The sequence below is a fragment of the Macadamia integrifolia genome, chromosome 8 (genome assembly GCF_013358625.1).
Source record: "Macadamia integrifolia cultivar HAES 741 chromosome 8, SCU_Mint_v3, whole genome shotgun sequence".
Classification (NCBI taxonomy): Eukaryota; Viridiplantae; Streptophyta; class Magnoliopsida; order Proteales; family Proteaceae; genus Macadamia; species Macadamia integrifolia.
In genome coordinates, this window is record NC_056564.1 from 26601197 (window position 1) to 26622071 (window position 20875).

General features: G+C 36.7%; 2 protein-coding genes across 3 annotated transcripts; both read left to right on the top strand.

Annotated features, from left to right (window-relative positions):
- The first annotated feature begins 5060 nt into the window (after positions 1-5060).
- Positions 5061-14690, top strand: LOC122085722 (disease resistance protein RPV1-like). 2 transcript variants are annotated; one of them, XM_042654243.1, is made up of 7 exons: positions 5061-5819; positions 6076-7195; positions 7522-7812; positions 7912-10017; positions 10124-11594; positions 11680-11810; positions 14554-14690. In XM_042654243.1, exons 1-5 carry the CDS (start codon positions 5317-5319, stop codon positions 11513-11515), a joined length of 5412 nt encoding a protein of 1803 aa, XP_042510177.1. In that variant the 5' UTR covers positions 5061-5316; the 3' UTR covers positions 11516-11594; positions 11680-11810; positions 14554-14690. The 2 variants fall into 2 exon arrangements, with proteins under 2 accessions (XP_042510177.1, XP_042510176.1); XM_042654242.1 differs by having other exon boundaries at positions 10124-11810.
- Positions 14664-17917, top strand: LOC122086845 (alpha-galactosidase mel1-like). Its single transcript, XM_042655786.1, has 9 exons — positions 14664-14707; positions 14888-15116; positions 15762-15936; positions 16033-16094; positions 16196-16359; positions 16470-16567; positions 17455-17513; positions 17624-17758; positions 17849-17917. The coding sequence occupies exons 1-9, from the start codon at positions 14664-14666 to the stop codon at positions 17915-17917; spliced, it is 1035 nt and encodes a 344-aa protein (XP_042511720.1).
- The last annotated feature ends 2958 nt before the right edge of the window (positions 17918-20875 follow it).

Here is a 20875-nt window from a genome sequence, read left to right on the forward strand (position 1 = left end):
TCAATATCCCCTTGCAGATAGGGTGCTAACTAGGGGTGTAAGTTTAGCCTTGACGATCCGAACTGCCCTGAGTCTGAACCCTGTCTAACCCGACTATGAAGGCCAACTTGACCCAACCTTGTGTGGGGTTGGGCCGAGCCTGGGTTGAGGCATAGAAAACCTAGCCTGACCTTAATCTGCCCTAAGTTTGACCTTAATTATTATTGTGCTTTGTAGAATGCAGGTGTCTTTTCTAACCAAGGGAGTTTATTCTTGTTGTCATTGAGTTTCTTGTATAACAAGAATATGATAGAGACCAGTATAGCCAAAAGAGAAAGCACAAAGCCAAAGGAAAAACCCATATGTAGAGCCATGAATTAAGGAATGAGGAGAGGTGGGGGCTTGTAGTACTTGAGTTTATTGGTCTTTATATATTGAAAATTAAACATTATTATAGATCAAGATGAAATTCTAACAACAGTGAGTGATTGGATGTCTTGATATGTTGACTTTTGATGGAGGGGATTAAAAAAATGGTCACATGAAAAAATAGGGGCACATGGAATCTCCATGAAAGAATGATAAATTTTCACGTTCAGTATAGTTTAATGGAGGAATTCATTTTAGCTTTAATTAAAAAATCGGATTTCAATTAATATCAGGAATTGAAATCGGAATTAAATCGTACTTATTAAAATGTGATTCCACTATGAAGACCAGCTAGGGTCAACCCGACCCAACCCTGCCCAACCCTGAGCCCAGTAGGGTTGGGTTAGGGTTGGGTTGAGTTTTGGGACCTAGGGTTGGGTTAGGATTTTAAGAAACCCGGCTCAACCCGACCCTATTTCACCCCTAATGCTAACCAGGTGTCTGTTCTATACAAGATGGCAGACTTTTCCTTTGTACCAACCCTTTTTGGATGTTATTTATAGAAGTCTAAAAGCTGTATATGGTTTTTTTTTTTAGATAGTTTGCCAAAGTACATCAATAGTCGTCTTGCACAATTCTACACGCATTGCTTCAAGATTAATGTGAAAGAACTAATTAATTAGCTGACTACAATAGAACTCCTGTCATTGTGGAAGGGCTAAATTAAGATAATTTGGGGCCTGATATTTGAAGCATAATGACTATTTATAAAATAGAGTGTCTTGAGGAATGTGAAAGTACATGATGCATAAAGGTTATGAAATCATGAACCCCTAGATGAGTACTAGAAAACATTTAAAATTTCTCAGCTTTTATTGTTAAACAGCCACAATGGAAAAGGGCAGGGCAAACTTGTAGGAAAAGGTTTAAAAGCAGAAGCAAGAAATTAATAGGAAAAAAAACATGAGTATTCATCCTTGGAAACTAATTTTGAGATCTACATTCTTCAATCACTAAACACAGCTAAAAGCCTGTTAACACTGCTTCTATTGTCCCAATTAAAACTAGATGAACCTATGATTTCTTGTCTAATTATTAATGTATTGATTCTATAGAGAGGTATATCTTTCGTTCTGCAACCAAAGGCTTTTGATTTCACCTTATTTAAACACAAATTGTATGTCAATTTCGTATAAAATTAGTAACTAGAATATTTTTTTTTTGCCTTTTCATTTCACCTGATTTAAGTTAATATGACACCTAATGTCTGAAAAATATTTTCATAATTTTATACAAAACTTAAGGAATCCACACTAAACTGTCTCAGTTTTATATATACAAAAATGTTAAGGTCATCAGCATCATATGGCCAAGTAGTTGTTAGATGAATAGAAATCATATTATTCAACCCCTAGATTTTTTTTTTTTCATTTTTTATGAGTTTTGCGTGTTTCAATGTCATAAAATCCAATATGGCATATTTGCATTAGAAATGTGACTAGCATCATCACATGTTATATAACCCTAACAAAACATTTTTATATATAAATTGATCTTATTTCTTTTATTCGTATGGCATGGGATGTGAGATCTCCATATTCTGACAAGGCATATTTAGGATCCACTTACCCTGTCGCTAGTTTTTTTTTTTTTTTTTTATTATTATTATTTAAAGATAGAAACAAGCAATTAACTACGAAGCAAATCCACCTAGGGTGTTCCATTGGTCTAAAGACGTTGTATGTTAATAGGCATCTCTAGCTCGAGTCTCCTTGCAATTGATTTGTTACAAGGGTTAGGTGTCGCTATGTGTAACCGAGGTCTAGTACCCCTGGACCTGAATTGTAAAACCGGGCAGGTTCACCACTCACCTAGTGTTTTGGATGAGGGACCATAACAGGTTAATCCAACCAAGCCTCAGCACTACATGTTGCTTCTTTACTGATGCTGCAATTCCTTGAGCAAGGCTCCTGGCTTCTGCTTTGGCCTTGTCACCTAACCAACCAATGCCAAAACCAATTAAATTGTCAAAAGCAACGGCTAACTAAACCACTAGAGGATATTGTACCATACATCATGGATATCCAAGGAAAGAATAGAGGAAAATTCAGAATGTTATGACAATCTAGACCAGGATCAAGAGACAAATCCTTTATCCGGCTAGGAACATTCACTAACACACCCAAATGACTCATCATCAAATTGTGATGAGGGCCCTTCTTGTTGCTGCAAGAAATCTGCCACAGCAAATGAATTTGGCCTCTAAAAGCCAACCAAATCAATTCCCTCCACAAGATCATGCATGAAGCTGTTCTCTTTTCCTTCAATGTGTCTCATCCTCAGCCAAGTAATCTTTTTATGTAATGCCTAGACTCCCAAGAGTTCCAATGGCATACTTTGATCTGTTAACTTAAATATTCTCTCTACTTTTCTTAAAAGGACTCCATCCGAGTCCCCTACTAAAATCAAATCTAAAGAGAAAAAGAATCCCCTAGCCAAAATCTGTCTTGAATATGTTTTGATTTGGGCCAGATATCCGGGCCCAAACTCATCCCAACTAAAATATTGACTCACAACCAGGTAATATTATGATTCCAATATCCTCAGCTTAAAAGATACCTCTAACAGTACTATCCACACAAAGTTTCAAACCACCTTTTCACCAGAAAAAAAAAAAAAAAAGAACCACCTCACCCACAAATAATGTATAGTGATGGGCCCAATACGAAAGCTAAAAATGAAGCATAATTTCCAAAGGCATACCTCACCCAACAAAAAAAACAAAGGCCAACCCTCTTTCCATGGTGGAGCAACTTTAGAAAACAATACACATTGACGGGCCCAATACAGAAGACTTTAGAAAACAGAAATTTCCAAGATGCACACCTCACCGACATAGAAAGACCAAGTCTCCTTTCCATACTTGATAGTGTGGTTTTAAAATCCGATCAGGATCGTTCAGATTAGATTGGTTTTGGCTGAGATTGATTCTCAATCGTGGTCAGTTTAATTCGATCCCGAATGATATCATTTCAATCCGAATTGATATCAATTTGAGACCAGAAAGCTACAAAAGCCCTAATTTCCAAAAGCATACTGTGATTTCCTGAGAAGCATGTGGAAGCCGCCTAATACTTTCCTTTCCTTTTATTATCAACTAGGAAACCAAGAAATTTACTAGCTGGGTAGTTGAGTGCTGGAATTCTTGGATATCACATGTTTCATGCTTGTGAATATCAATTCAAGTGCTGGAAAAGCCTTTCTGGAAAAGCTTACTGATCCAGGTGAATGACTTAAGTAGAAAACTTTGGCTTATAACTAATAATATTGTTAAGCACTTACGATTAGTGAAATCCAAACAAAAAAGAGAAGTGGGAAGAATCAAAGTAACATGGAACACTCCACAGTAGTTGGATTTGAAAACTATCCAGTGGATAGGATAAAAGATTCCTTTTCGACATCTTTTTTTTCTTGGGAATATTGCTCTGCTGAGTGAGATGAACATCTTTCCTATGAACAAGATGAGGAGCATATAAGCTCTGCTGAGTTATACTCAGTTTCCACATTTTGTGCATATAACCACAAAGTGAAAACAAAGGACAATCAAATTGAATGACAAGGAAAACTCTCTTTCTCACTCTTCCGTTTTCAGAAACATAGGCTCCGTTTGGTATCGTTTTAAAAAAACATTTTTGGAGTTTTTTTTGTTATATTGGAACAAAAAAATGGAATCTTCTGTTTGGTGCACTTTATGGTCTGTTTTTGTTTTTTTGGAACAAAAAGTGAAAAAAAAAAATCTGAAAAAACGTTCCGTCTTCCCAGTTTCGTTCCATTCTACAAAAAAAAAAAAATCGTTCCCGATAAAAATCTGAAATTTTGAAACACCATTTTTTCGTTTTAAAACTGCATTTTGACACAGAAACTGAAATTTTCGTTTTTAACACGAAACGACGTTTCTGAAACAGAAATGATACCAAACGGGCTCATAGTTCTGGCCAAGGTCAACTTTGTTATGTGTCTGGATAGCAAGGATCAACTACCCCCACAAAAACATTTTTCCCACAAAGAAAATGAAAATTATTCCTCATTCTCTCTTACCACCACAGAGTTCTACCTCTTCATATCTTAGCTCGTCCTTCTAAGATCAAAACTAACTTAATTATTGTCTCCTCAAACAATACTATCCACCCAAAGTCTCCTTCTCATACTTGATATGGTTTTAGAAATCAGATTGGATTGGTCAAGATTGCTCAGATTAGATTCTTATCCCTATATGGACTAAAACAATAATTTCCAAAAGCATACGTCACGGACGACTGACTTAAAGTGGCGTAGTCTCCTTTACTTTATATATGATTCTAAATTTCCTAAGCTTAAAAGATACCTCAAATAATACCATCTACATAAAGTTTGAAACAACTTCACCCATGATGTATAGTGATGGGCCCAATATGAAAGCTAAAAAGGAATAATCATAATTTCATCTCCTAAATAGTAAAAAAAATAATGCTTTAAAAAATTAAAATAAAGACAAAATCAATCGATATCGGATACAAATACCATCCCCTAAATCCTTGTGCCCAATACAGAAGACTCTAGAACGACCGACTTCCACAACGGAGCAATGCACTTCCATATATTATGATTTCCTGAGAAGCACGCGGAAGCTGTCAAGTACTTTCCTTTCCTCTTAGTTCCAACTTTTTCAAAAGAATACCAAGTGGAGAGTAGATACAATTATTATTATTATTTATTATTAAGGGAATAAAAATTAGACATAGCAACTCAGAAAGTCAGTCAGCAGAGTCAGTAGTTGTTTATTTAAACTATGATTTCGTAAAAGGCAATTGATCAGTTTGGGTGAATTGGTAGAGAAAGTTTCTTGAGAGGGAAAAAAAAGAAAAAAAAAAAAAAAAAGAGCTCTTTGAACATCATCTGATCTTGTCTGCAATTACAACTTCCAACTTCATGGCGGCACTAGATTCGGCTTCCTCCTCCTCCTCTGTTGCCTCCACAGTTGGATCTTCCAGTTACGATGTGTTTCTCAGCTTCAGGGGTGAAGATACTCGCTATAACTTCATTTGTTTCCTTTACAAAGCTCTGAAAGATGCAGGAATCGATGTCTTTCTTGATAATGAAAACTTGTGGACCGGAGAAGTAATTGGCTCAACCCTCCTTAGAGCGATAAAGGGGTCAAAAATCTCGATCCCTGTCTTCTCTAAAGGTTATGCACATAGCAAATGGTGCTTGCAGGAACTTGCTCAGATATTTCAGTGCTACAAATCCAATGGTCAAATTGTCTTGCCCATATTCTTTCACGTTGACCCATCACATGTTCGGAACCAGACCAAAAGTTTTGAAGAAGCGTTTAGGAAGCACAAGGAGATTTTCGAGGCCGATATAGTAATGAGTTGGAGGGAAGCTTTGAGAGAGGTCGGGAATTTGAAAGGAGAAGTTCTCAAAGAAACTATGTAAGTCTAAAGCCCACAATTTTTGCTTTTTTCTCAAAACTTAATTAAACGATTATCTATATATTTCATTTTGTTAGACCATCATTCTATTTCCATCCGTTTCACTTCAATTTCTCATTAGTGTTTATTTTTTTTACTGCTTGCTTTCCGTTCCATAAAAAATTTTGAATTTATATGTTCTTTTCTTTACAAGATAGTTTGATCTTAACTAGTTATTTTTGTTTTGACTTTATTTTTTTATATAAAATAATTGTAGGAATCCAGCAGAGTTAGTTGATTCAATTGTCAAAAGGGCCCTGAGTGAATTGGTTGGTAGCACGCATTTGACTGAGTGTGAGTACCGTATTGATATGGATTCCAGAATAAATGATCTGCTATCATTGTTAAATATTGGCTCTGATGATGCTCTATTCGTGGGAATCTGTGGTTTTGGTGGCATCGGGAAGACAACTATTGCCAAGGCTGTCTACAATAGGATCTTTCCAACCTTCAATAGGCACAGTTTTCTTTCAGATGTTAGAGAACAAGCAACACAATGCAAGGGTGTAGTGTCTCTGCAGAAGCAACTTCTTAAAGATATTTTCAAAAGAGACTATGACATTGAAGATTTAGATAGAGGAAAGAAATTAATAGAAGAAAGAGTTTGTAAAGAAAAAGTTTTTCTTGTTCTTGATGATGTGGATAGTAAAGAACAGATTGGTGCTTTGGCTGGTGGGCTCAATTGGTTTGGTCAAGGAAGTCGGGTCATAATCACAACGAGAGATGAAAATATTTTGAACATAGCTAAAGTCAGTACAGCTAAAATATATAGACCCCCATTTCTAGATCATGAGAATTCTCTTCAACTATTTTGTTGGCATGCCTTTCAAAGCAAACAACCTCCTGAAGAATATATGCAACTCTCACGTGATGTGGCAATACATTCTGAAGGGTTGCCTTTAACTCTAGAGGTGTTTGGGTCTTACCTATCAGACCTAAACGACAAAGATGAATGGGAAAGTACATTACAAATATTGAAAGAAATTCCTCCTGAAAAAGTCCAGAGAAGGTTGAAGATAAGCTATGACAACCTAGAAAACAATTATCAAAAAGCCATATTTCTTGATTCTGCATGTTTTTTCATTGGATGGGAGAAAGAAACTCTAATTTCCATATGGGAAGGTTGTGGCTATCATCCAAAATCAGCACTATGCAAATTAATTAAAAGATCCCTTCTAAAATTTGTAGATGGTTGGAATGGTGAATGCTTGGCAATGCATGATCATATTCGAGATATGGGAAGAGAAATTGTCTTAGAAGAAAGCCGTACGGAGCCGGGAAAACGTAGTAGGTTATGGTCTGATGGTGAAATCATGGAAGTACTAGAAGAACATAAGGTAAGACCAAAATGCATGCCTCTCTCTCTCTCTCTCTCTCTCTCTCTCTCTCTCTCTCTCTCTCTCTCTCTCTCTCTCTCTCTCTCTCTGTGTGTGTGCGTGTGCGTGCGCGCATTATAAAAAATTACATTGCAACCAAGCACAATAAAAGCATGGCACATTAATGCACAGTTCCACATTTTAAAATTCTTTTGTTCAATGATTTGGATGCAATCCATAGCCTTTACTACGTCGTTTCAAATGACATGGGATGTGTTTTTATCATTTTTCTCTCTCTTTTTTTTTTCCCATCAATTTCTATTTACTTGAGTTATTTTCTATTATAGGGGACTAATATGATAGAAGGAATGAGTCTCCGCTATCACTCAAAGACGCCCATTGAGTTCACTAGTGAACCTTTTAAGATGATGCCTAATATAAGATTTCTTGACATTAGTTCAACAAACTTTGTGGGAGACCTTTCACAATTTCCCTCTGCGTTAAGATGTTTAGAGTGGAAACACATACCTACAGATACTTTACCTACCAATTTCTATCATAAGAGATTAGTTTATCTCAACCTATCGGATAGCCGTATTGAACATGTTTGGAATATCAAACCTCAAGATGAAAATCAGGTATAGTATTTAACTTTATTTTCTCATTTGATTAGTAATTTTTATTGATAGTAATATAGTAATATATATATATATATATGTTTTCTCTTTGTTTGACAGGGATTCCAAAATTTGAAAGTTCTCAATCTTGGTAACTGTGAACATTTATCTAAGTCCCCAGACTTTTCATGGTTTCCTTATTTGGAGAAATTAGATCTTCAACGCACATCTTTGGATGGGTTAGATGAATCCATCGGACAGTTAAGTCAGCTCAAAGAGATTATTCTCGATTCGTGCGATTCATTCAAGAAGTTGCCCGAGTCCATTGGTGATCTAAAATCTCTAGTCAAGCTTGACTTGACGAAAACACAAATAGAAGAACTCCCAGACAGCATTTCCAGGATGAGCTCTCTCAAAGAGCTTATTCTCATTTTTTGCATCTCACTCAAGAAGTTGCCTCAGTCCATTGGTGATCTAAAATCTCTAGTCATGCTTCACTTGACGGGTACACGAATAGAAGAACTCCCAGACAGCATTTCCAGGATGAGCTCTCTCAAAGAGCTTATTCTCACTATTTGCATCTCACTCAAGAAGTTGCCTCAGTCCATTGGTGATCTAAAATCTCTAGTCATGCTTGGCTTGACGGGTACACGAATAGAAGAACTCCCAGATAGCATTTCCAGGATGAGCTCTCTCGAAGAGCTTATTCTCGATTTCTGCCGTTCATTCAAGAAGTTGCCCGAGTCCATTGGTGATCTAAAATCTATAGTCATGCTTGACTTGACATATACACAAATAGAAGAACTCCCAGACAGCATTTTCAGGATGAGCTCTCTCAAAGAGCTTATTCTCGATTCGTGCTGTTCATTCAAGAAGTTGCCCGAGTCCATTGGTGATCTAAAATCTCTAGTCAAGCTTAGGTTGGGGGATACAAAAATAGAAGAACTCCCAGACAGCATTTCCAGGATGAGCTCTCTCAAAGAGCTTATTCTCAATTCGTGCCGTTCATTCAAGAAGTTGCCCGAGTCCATTGGTGATCTAAAATCTCTAGTCAAGCTTGACTTGACGGGTACAGAAATTGAAGAACTCCCAGACAGCATTTTCAGGATGAGCTCTCTCAAAGAGCTTATTCTCAATTCGTGCCAATCATTCAAGAAGTTGCCCGAGTCCATTGGTGATCTAAAATCTCTAGTCAAGCTTGACTTGATGGATATAGAAACAGAAGAACTCCCAGACAGCATTTCCAGGATGAGCTCTCTCAAAGAGCTTATTCTCAATTCGTGCCAATCATTGAAGAAGTTGCCCGAGTCCATTGGTGATCTAAAATCTCTAGTCAAGCTTGACTTGAAGGATACAAAAATAGAAGAACTCCCAGACAGCATTTCCAGGATGAGCTCTCTCAAAGAGATTATTCTCGATTCGTGCCATTCATTCAAGAAGTTGCCCGAGTCCATTGGTGATCTAAAATCTCTAGTCAAGCTTGACTTGAGGGGTACACAAATAGAAGAACTCCCAGACAGCATTTTCAGGATGAGCTCTCTCAAAGAGCTTATTCTCAATTCGTGCCAATCATTCAAGAAGTTGCCCGAGTCCATTGGTGATCTAAAATCTCTAGTCAAGCTTGGCTTGGCGAATACACAAATAGAAGAACTCCCAGACAACATTTCCAGGATGAGCTCTCTCAAAGAACTTATTCTTCTTTATTGCGAATCACTCAAGAAATTGGGCGATGGTGTTGGAGTATTAGAGAAGCTTGAGAAATTAGATTTGACAGGTTGTACTGAACTAGTGAAGCTACCAAGATCAATGGGAGGAATGAGATGTTTAGTTAGCATTAACCTGAATAAAATGAAAATTACTAAATTTCCTGATGATTTTTCAATGCCCCCAAATTTAGTGAAGCTGGAAATCAATTCACTGAGGAGGCTTGAATCCTTCCAAGTCGATATGTCACCCTTGGAAACCTTGAAGGAATTAAAGATTCATGAATGCGAGAAGTTGGAATACCTCCCGGAGCTTCCCTCAAGTTTAGTTGAACTTTGTTGTGAAAATTGTGTTTCATTGGTACAACTTCCAGATTTGTCAAAGCTGAAAAATTTGACAACAGTAAAGCTTATGTATTGTAAAAAGCTAGAGGAGATTTCAGGCCTTGAGGGAATAGAATCGTTGGAAGAAATGGATGCGCGAGACTGTTATAACTTGACACATACTCCAAAGAAGATACAGGTATGTTTTCTCCTAAAATTAATTGGACCTATTAAAAACTGTTAATTATTAATCTAATACTTTGATTATTGACGGCTCGGGTTTCTTTTTACCTGATTATTTGCAGGGAACGCTTTTACCATTCAACAGGTCATTGGAACTTAGTTATAATTATTCCTTGACCGCCAATGATGGGATCTATAATAATGGGTTAATTCTTTGCCTTGTTTTGGAAGCTGGTGGTTATTTCCAGGACATAAGTATAGATATTTTCGCTCGTATCTACAAAATAGATAAAAAAATCAGGTGCTTTCATAGTCTCAGAATTAAGGATATCGAGTATGCAACTGAGCGAGATACAATCTACATTCACCGTTTCAAAGGCTTTGATTGGTTTGGGATTCCGTTGCAAGAAAAAGATGCCATTGAGATTTTAGATATCAGTACATACAACAGCGCCACTGTGAAATTCTGTAAGGTATTGTTCAAGAACGGGGAACCTGACCAGAAAATCCCTAATTGGAGTACCTCAATGGTAGCAGATTTATTCAATTGGCCATATGTGTACGACGATGGTGGAGCAATGACATTAAATTATTGGCCCAACCTACAAGATTTCTTGAGTTGTATAGGATTTGACCCTGTTTCTGAAGTAGTGGGGAACGAAGAAGAGATTCAGAGTCTTCAAGACAACGATGATGAGGCATCAGGTCCTCCTTCTCTAAGCCTGAGCTTAACATGCTGGCCACAAGAGGAGGTTGAAGGATCAAATTATGTTCCTACAGAAAAAGAGGAGAAAGAGGAAGTGTTAACGAGGGCTACAAGAAACTACAAGGACGAGGAGGCATCATCATGTTCATACCTTCTTACCCTGGCTTTAACAACATCGTCATCACCACCACCACCACCACCATCACCATGTGTAGTATTGGCATCTCCCTCTGACAATGACAATGACAATACCGAAGAAGAAAAGGAGAGGAATAACATTTTCCATACAGTGGATTTCTTGAGTTGTTTAGATTCTGTTTCTCATGTAATGGTGGAAGATGGAGACATGTTGAGGCCTAGCAAGAGACATCGTCTTCCTGATCTCAACGATGATGAGGCAACTGGTCCTTCTCTTAGCCTGGCTTTGAATAGCGAGGTTAATCACCCAACAAATGATGAACAAACATGCAATGCTACTGCCATAATGGTGGAAGATGGAGAGATGTTGAGGCCTAGCAAGAGACCTCGTCTTCCTAATCTCAATGATGATGAAGCAACGGGTCCTTCTCTTAGCCTGGCTTTGAATAGCGAGGTTAATCACCCAACAAATGATGAACAAACATGCAATGCTACTGCTGTAATGGTGGAAGATAGAGAGATGTTGAGGCCTAGCAAGAGACCTCGTCTTCCTGATCACAACGATGATAAGGCAACGGGTCCTTCTTTTAGCTTGGCTTTGAATAGTGAGGTTAATCACCCGACAAATGATGAACAAGCAAGCAATGCCACTAGAAATGGCTCCGATTAACCTCGAACTCTATATTGGTCAATTTGATGATTCCTAGAAATGGCTACGGAGGATTCATTTTTCTAGCAATATGTTACTGGTATGAACACCAAGCACAACCAAGTCAGTTGAATGAGAATCTTCTTACATTCTAATCTAACCTTTCTATGGGATCCTTGTTGCAGCAACCAAATCTACTTCCCCGACAAGATCATGGGGTGGTGCCTTTCTTCAACTGAAATATTCTCTGTTGGATCAGGATCAACTTAATATGTAATAACTCAAATGTCCTTGCAGATGCCAACACTGACATCAGGTAATGACCTCACACTTATCCTCTTAGAGGCATATGCTTGGGCTGGTTATTTAATTTACGGTTTCTTTTCAGCCTAAAATCATCAATAAAACAAGTTTTACAGTAAAATAATAATTTTCATTATTTGTTTTCTAAGATGGAAATTTTTGATGGATGTAAAATTTTACTTCATATTTATCAGTAAAATTTTCCTTGTTTAAATGTTCACGACTCGTAACTCATTTTTTCGAGTTTTCAAACTTCGTTGGTAAGACATAAGAATAAATCAGTACTTTGGGTACTGCATATTACTTGCATTTCAAGTTTCAACCTATGATTTTCGTTTTAAATTAAAAATAAAAATTCAAAATTGGACATTTAGATATGGCCTTTGATTGGGCTTTGGGTATAGTACTAGGCTTGTCAATGGATTATATGTATTTTTTTTTTTTGGGTTAACCAATGGATTATATGTATTTATGAATGGCTTTTTCAGTTTTAACAACTAATATGACAGAAAAATTTATCAGGAAAAAAAATCAATATAACTATAATTAGTGTTGAGTGGAAATATATATAACCTTTCTAGCTCATCATATTAACTTGTGAATAGGCTTCCTTTATGTTGAAACAACTTAATTTATAAACCATAGTTGATTATTATTATTATTATTATTATTTTGTTAAATCCACAGTTTAATTACCGTATAAAAGAAGAGAAATAGTATCTTGCATGACCCACTCAAGAGGGCATTTTGTTATGCCCCAATTATTTTCTTGAACGGCTCACCAAAAAAAGCATTCTGGATTTTGTAGATATTCTAATAACCTCCCCAAGGTCCCTTATTCACAAATCAAGTTTCAACATCAAATAGAAAAATTAACTTTAGTGCTACTCAATGGGTGCATCTTAGTACTTGGATTATTAAGTGTATTCATGCTAATATAATCTAATTTTACTCAGCTTAATTAAGCCTTCGCTCAGTTAAATGTGGCTAGCTACAAGGATCTTGTTTGCCATTCTAGACTATTTAAAGCCACCTTAGTCACCTTACCTGCAAGTTAGGGGTGGCGGGGTAAAACATGTAAGTGGGCAAAAAGATACTAATTGCCAGCTCTACAGATGTATGTGTGTGGAATCCATAAGCCCCAAGGAGAGTTGGACTCATAAGCCAGCCAATATTTGTATTCGTTAGGTTTGATTTGGGTCAGATTTGGGCCCAAGTTCAACGCATACTGGCCCAAACTCATCCTAAATAAATTTGGTGCACATCAGGTAAATAGGCTGTCGGTGGGCTATTCATATTTCATATCCCTTCAATGAGCTAATCAAAACTATTTGAAAATTTTAGGAGAAAGTTTTTTTCTACTGTGTGGGAGATTCACCACATGATCTTAGGGTTTACAAACAACTATACGGTTTTGGTATATTTTCAAAAATACTCTCTCGATAGCCTCCCATGCAAGTTTGAAGTCCCACAATCAAGAGATTCCCCCTACACCATGACTTAAGGACAATTCGGTGGAAAAATATATCTTCCATATTTTAGGTAAATTGGTCATAACATAGTGAGCTACCCCTCAATATAACTGGCCACCACCTTAAAATCTAAAGGGCAATGATTACAAGTTTACAACACCTATCAGGCAGCTAAATTACCCAATCAAATCAAATAGAACAATGAGTCATAAAACTGTGGATCTAGATTCTCTCCAGCACGCATCCAATAGCTGGAAAGCACTTGAGATGCATATCAATACAATAAGCAAGATTAACTACTAAAATTGTAAAATACCTTTCTGTTCATAGAATTGTTTCTGCAGGTTACCCATGGGTGTTGCTATGATTAACTAAATTCAGATAACATAGAAAACATATTTGTCGCCACATGATTATCCGGATGAGAAGTGATATGATAATCTTTTTCTCATTTTAAGTATGTTTTGATTTACTTTTGCAAGAGATTCACATATTCAAGGAAGGAACATTTAATTGGGTATAATTTGGATTGATTGGCCATCACTTAATGAAGAAAAAACCTCATTACATCCCTTATTTAGTTCTTCCTCAATGGTAATGTTAAGCATTCTTTCTTTAATACTTATATGGATATATGGATATATATTTTTTCCCCCTAAATCCATAATTGCCTACCAAAAATGGTTAAAAGTTAGATAACGATAGAGCTATTGAGAAACAGTTGAGGCTATTTATTTTGCCTTTCTCATCCTCATCGTTTGTCTGAGGAGCTAGCTGACACAGTCATAGAACCATGAGATTCTTCTTTTTCATCTCCCTCTTATTTTTTGGTCTTCTTCTAAGGTATGCCATCTTATCCACTGTTTCTCTTTTCTCTTTTCTCTTGATTATCAGTATTATAACCATGAGTTTAAGTGATTCACTGAACTTATTTTTGTAGGCAATCAATGGGTTTCAAACCATTTCTGATTCTACTTAGTTCCATAGGATTAGGAGTTGAAGCTGTCATTTTATGAAATTATTAACAAAATGGACTTAAATTTGCATTTTATGTAAATATATGGACTTAAGGATAGCATATAAGAAATAGATTTACTAGTCTCTGAATATCATATTCTATTATTCAGACAAATCAAATGTCATGTTTTATTATACAAAACTATTAAGAAACCATCCCTGATACTCTGATAGAATTATTGTTTTTATTTTTTGGTTCTTTGTTCCTTGTGTTGAATGGGTTCCTAGAGAATATGGTAAGAGCTGAGTTTATCAATTACATTACAGGGAACTATCTGAAGCTTTGCCAGCAGGACAAGATGCAGACACCCCTCCAAGAGGCTGGAACTCATATGACTCCTTTTCTTGGATCATATCAGAAGAAGACTTCCTAAGAAATGCAGAAATCATCTCTCACAGTCTACTTGCTCATGGATATAAGGTTTGAGACTTTAAAATTATAACATCTACACAAAATAAAGTAACTGAAACGATTGTTATATTACTCCATCAACAATTAATATCATAATTAAAACTTTTACTGACACTTTTAAAACTTCTCTTTTTTCTTCTGGTCCATCCCTATTTTGTAGTATGTTGTGGTTGATTTCCTCTGGTATAGAAGGAATGTAGATGGTTCTTCAGTAGATTCAGCTGGATATGATGTGATAGATGAATGGGGGAGAGTGATCCCCGATCCAGACAGATGGCCTTCTTCTAAGGGTGGTAAAGGGTATTCTGAAGTAGCCAAGAAAGTTCATGCCATGGGTTTGAAGTTTGGGATTCATGTCATGAGGGGAATAAGTACACAGGCAGTCAATGCAAATACACCAATCTTGGACGTCACAAAGGTCTTGTTCTTCTTCCCTATCATACAATTTCATTCTCTTTCTTCTTTCCTTTGGGTATTAAATGATGCCATATTCTTCAAAATTAGGGTTGTTTTAAACTTCACTCATGCCTGGTGAACTGTAAACTCAAATAAAATGTAGTTATAGTAGAACCCAGTTGCAGAAAACCTGGAAAGGATGCTGTTTAAGCATGTTACAGGGCACTGTCCTTAAGCAGTATTTAACCCCCTGGCAAATCAACAAATCTTTGCCACAAGAACCACACCCCCCCACCCCCCCAATCCCCTTGCCATTCCCCTGCCCTGCCCTGTAAAGTCTTATTAAATTTATCTTCCACTTGCAATGTGGAGTAAAATAAAGACCAAAGAGAAGTCCCAAACTAGTAAAAGAAATTCATTTTGAAACTGTGAAAGAAAAAGAATGGCTTCAAAGTTTACAAGGGTCCAATTATTCAAACATCAATAGGTAACAAGGTTAACTAATCATATGGTGCTTCAATAGTTAGTTACAATAGGATAAGCCATTATTTCTTGAACACACCAAAAGGGAAAGGAAGATTCAACTAATTAATGAACTTGGCATTTTGATTCTAGAACTCAATTGGAACTAACTGTTTGGACCTTCATTTGCTTGTGTTCCTGTTAGGGAGGTCCTTACGAGGAGTCTGGTAAACAATTTAATGCTCATGATATAGGACGTGGAGACAGGGCTTGTTCTTGGATGTCACAGTGTTTCACGCTTGTAGATACCAATTCAGGAGCTGGAAAAGCCTTTTTGAGGTCATTATATCACCAGTATGCGGCATGGGGCGTGGATTTTGGTAAAATTTAATTGCATCCATTTGACAAGTCTTTGTTTTAATGATCTTGATCAGTGTAAATGAAAAGGGCTATAAATTTTTATTTTTTTTTGGCAGTAAAGCATGACTGCATTTTTGGTGATGACTTGGATGTAGATGAGATAAGAACTGTGTCAGAGGTGAATTCTAACAATCCTATTCTACTGAACTTGTTAGTTCTGTACCAGTTTAGACTATTCTCATCTGAAGGAGACTGAATTAGTCTAATTATTAATTGCAGATCTTGAGGGAGCTTGACCGCCCCATCGTGTATTCCATCTCTCCCGGAACCCATGCAACACCTGCCATGGCCAAGAATGTAAATAATTTCGTGAATATGTATAGGATAACTGCAGATGATTGGGATAAGTGGGAAGACGTAGCGGGACATTTCAGTGTATCAAGGTAAACTGTGTTCTTCAAATATTTTTGTATTGATCATTCAGTAGTCTTAGGTCCATATATTAGTTCTGTGCTTGTGAGCTTTCCAATGCACAGGTGAACTTTTGTAACAGGGACTTTGCTAATGGTGGCATGATAGGAGCCAGTGGTTTGCAGGGGAAGTCATGGCCTGACTTAGATATGCTACCACTGGGGCAGCTTACTGATCCAGGTGAGACTTGGGTATAAAGCTTTAGCTTATAACTTCTGAGATTTACCATCACTCACAATTAGCGAAAGCCAAACAAAAAGAGAAGTGGGAAGAATCAAAGTAAACACATATATAAACAGATTTAAGTGGTTTGGCCTTTTAACTTATGTCCATGGGGCATAATTCATTTTCTTCTTCATTATGAGAAGATCAGAGGTTGGACAAGCAAATAACTCATGTTTCAGGCCAAAACCATAGCACTGAACTCTTTTACCTCTTCCATCTCCCTTGCTTTCTCAATTATGTATAAACAGATTTTTTGAGACTAGTCTGATATGCCTTATTATTTATATTGTTTCCACTCTCCAATTCAAACCATCACATAGGTACCCTGAACACTCCACAATAGTTGGATTTGAACGCTATCCAATATATAGGATAAATATATCTTTCGACAAGTTTTCGTTGAATGCTGATCTGCTGAGTAAGATTAACTGTCATTCCCTGTTAACGAAGATGAGAAAAGGGCATATAACTACAAAATGTAAACAAAGGACACAATCAAAATGAATCTTAAGAAAAACTCTCCTGTCAATCTTTTGTTTTCATAAACAAAGTGGTCTGAAGATAAGAGACTAATAGTCCATGACCATAGAACCAAATTATTATTACTGCTTTCCTGGTTATTTTCTCTTGAAGTGAAATTGGAACCATCTTAAAGATATATTGAACCATCTTATTTCTATCTCTTCCCTTTTCTTTCTAATTTACTAATATTTTTCCAAAAAAAAAGGCACTTAATATTCAGGTTTAGCTTGAAATTTTTCATAATTGAGTTTTCAAGGTAGATACCTTGATGAAACAAAAGCTAAAATTCAATTAATATGGATATTTTTTTTTTATACTAGGTGCCAAAGAAGGGCCACATAGACCATCCAATCTCAATTTAGATGAGCAAAGAACTCAGGTATGTGGGTGAGATCTGTAATGACCTAATTCCTGACATCCTTTCAAGTTGTGGGCGTTGTAGAATTCAGTTTTTCTTGGGGGGAGGTGACTAAATTTTCTTTGGTACAGATGACTCTATGGTCTATGGCCAAATCACCTCTCAAGTTTGGGGGTGATGCAAGGGAAATTGATATGAGCACATACAATCTCATCACAAAGCCTATATTATTGGAAATAAATTCTTTTAGCACAAACAATATGGCGGTACAATATCCACCTTTTGATCTTATTAGTTCTTTCCAATAGAATTTAGTAGGAAATTCACAATGGAATAACTATGTGTTGTAATTTCAGTTTCCTTACATCTCTGGCTCAAAAGTTCAAAGTGGAAAAAGGTTCACGCCAAACAATCTAAAAGCCTGAAGGATGAGACCATATTGGATCAGAATTCGAGTGCCTTGATAGTAGCAAATTACTTCAATTGGTCATAGGTTTACGATGATGGTGTAGTGACATTAAATTATTGACCCAACCAGCAAGAAACAGACATCGAAGATGAAGTCTCTGGAGACATTTCTTCTAGACAGCTGTTGATTCTGGAGTGAGGGATCATTGGGTCAGATAATGCAATTGCTTTGTGGCCATGAAAAATTGTTTGAGGATTGTTTCTGCTACTGTTTCAGCATGGACATTGTGTGATGAGGCCTCGTTCTCTTCCACCTAGCTAGTCCTTCTCTTATGTTGCCCGAGTTCAACTTTTTCACTCACAATGGTTATGGAGGTTTTAATTTCTGGCGATATGTTAATATTGTCCATGCCAAGCACAAGCAGGTTATTTGAACCTACTTAGCTTTTAATACATCCTTCTAATTTGTTCAGGTCACCCTGAGAAGAAAAAGAAATTCTAACTTTTTATATGTTTGTTTCTGTGATCAGTTTAGTCAATGAGTGGCAAATGCTATTTCGATCATGAAGACCACGCCATCCAATTAGTAGGAGGTTGCAGAAAGTGAGTCCCTGTTGCAATTGCTACTTGTTTCCTGTTCTTGCTTTTATAATCTGAAATAATGTTAATCACATTGACATGATTTGATTCTGATTTGCTCTTGAACCGATCAACTCATATATAAATTACGGGAGGAGGAACACTGTCGGTCTAGTGCGTTCTCCACATTGAAATACAACCCCTATTTTCAGGGGGTAAGGGTGTTTTTTCACAGCCCCTAAAAATAAGAGGGCTATGTCTGGGCATTGGAACGCTAGATGGATAATGTTCTTTCTCCCATAAATTAATTTCCTTTCAATTACCCCCACACCCAAAAAATATATATATATATATATGTGGTGTGTTTCAATACCAAAAGATCCTATATGGCATGTTTGCACTAGAAAAATGTAATTCATAGCATCAATTCTAATTATAAGCCACAATTGAGTATCCATCTGAATGGAGATGTATCTTAAGACTCAGTAAAACTCTAGTTTGTTGGGTTTCCTCCTCATGTTGAGGAGTGGATCCACACACACAATTTGAGGTAGCTATGGCTCAAACCATTTTGCCTCTTTAATACTCTTTTGTCGAGGGACTCACGTGGAAGAAAAAACCGTATCTGTATCCATATCAATTATTTATTTTGTTTCTTTATTATAAAGGGAGAGGGAGGAAACAACTGAGAAGATAGGATGACTTCCTCTGGTCTTGGTGCTACGAGCATGAGTGGAGAGAGCCACATAGAGGGCCAGGTGCTATGTGAATGTGATGTCTTAAGATGTGAGAGGAGCAAAGTGCTATGTGGCACTCAGATAGCGGCGTGATGGTGTTCTCTCTCTCTCAATAAAAGAAGAAAAGATGTCTAAGCTCGTCTTGTGTACGTCATTTCATTATTTTAGTGATGGTATCATGTTCTTTTGAATCCTTCATTAGGTGAGAATTATTTTATTATCCAAGAATAGTTTTTCCTGATGATCGTGAGCCTAATGGTAATGTCTAGAGAAAATTTGTATTTCTATTGTTATTATAGTGGAGATTTTTTTGGGCTAAAGCCTCGTGGTTTTTTCTTTTTCACATTGGAAGGGTTTTCCACATTAAAAGTCGATGTATTCTCTTATGTCATGGTTGTTTTTATTTATTTACATTATTAACTTTTATATATATTTTTGTTTTCACCTATCCTCGTAAACTTGCACACAAAGGACAAGTAAAAGTCAGACCCGTGATCCAACATTATGGTAGAATAAAGTGAGCAAGTGATTTTACCATTTTACGATATTGATCAACCTGGACACATCTTGCCCATGAATCATGAATGACACTTTAGGCAGCCAAGTTGGGGCCCTTGGGTTGAGATGGGCATGAGCCATTATATTTTAAAACTCAATCCTGTCCCAAGCTCAATTTTAGTGATACCAAAGAGGGAGAGAAGATTCCGAAAACTACCAAAGCAGTAAGAGCAAGAAGCAATGGTCGGCCAATAAAACTAGCCTAAGTAGCAAGCATATAGGTCATAAGAAGGGTCAGAGCAAGAAGTGTTTATGTAGGAACCACATTGGCAACATGTAAGGATTGGACTGATTGTTCAGTGGGCGGATGCAATAAGTAAACACATCTGTGCACAGAGCAATGGTCGTTCATTGGTCCTATAGAAGAGTTGTATGCTGTATAGGGGCTTCAATCTGAGGGCTATGATCACTACCATGGAGCACATACCTCTTTTACGTTACCAAAAAAAAAAGACAATGTGTATGGATATATACGCATGCATAGGCTAGATCTTATTTAAGGTTTGTTAGGGGTGGATGAGCTTAAGTTGTTTGAGCCATGAGATGGTGTGCGTTGTAATGGCATACCCTTAAGCTCAACAACGTAAATCATATCAAGAATCATGGTTCTTTTTCTTAAACAAGTTAATTTCGAATTGAATTTGAAAATCAACAATTCTGGCGATTGCAAATCATGTCAGACCAAATTTTTTCAATCATCAGATTCAAACAAAGCCAATTTTTTAGATTTCAATTTTTGTTCTCTGAATCAGTAAACAAAAACTACATAGAAGCCCGGAAGTTGTACATAAGGTACGTAAGAAAAGCATGAAGAAGTTAAGTTCTGAATATTAAATATGACATTGAATGGATAACTATTGGCTGAGATAGATCCCCAATATCGATCCAATCCACTCTAAAGCTATAAAGGTAAAATGGTTTAAATTATCATTTATAAAAAAAAAGAGTAAATCCATCCGATCCTACTAACATCGATTTCATCCATATCAGTATTGGTTGAGATCAATCCTGAATTTTAAAACCTTGCTACCAGCTCAAAATTACTAGGCACATTAGCTGTCAAAAATGTATTGAACTAGAACATCGAAATAACAAAAAAAA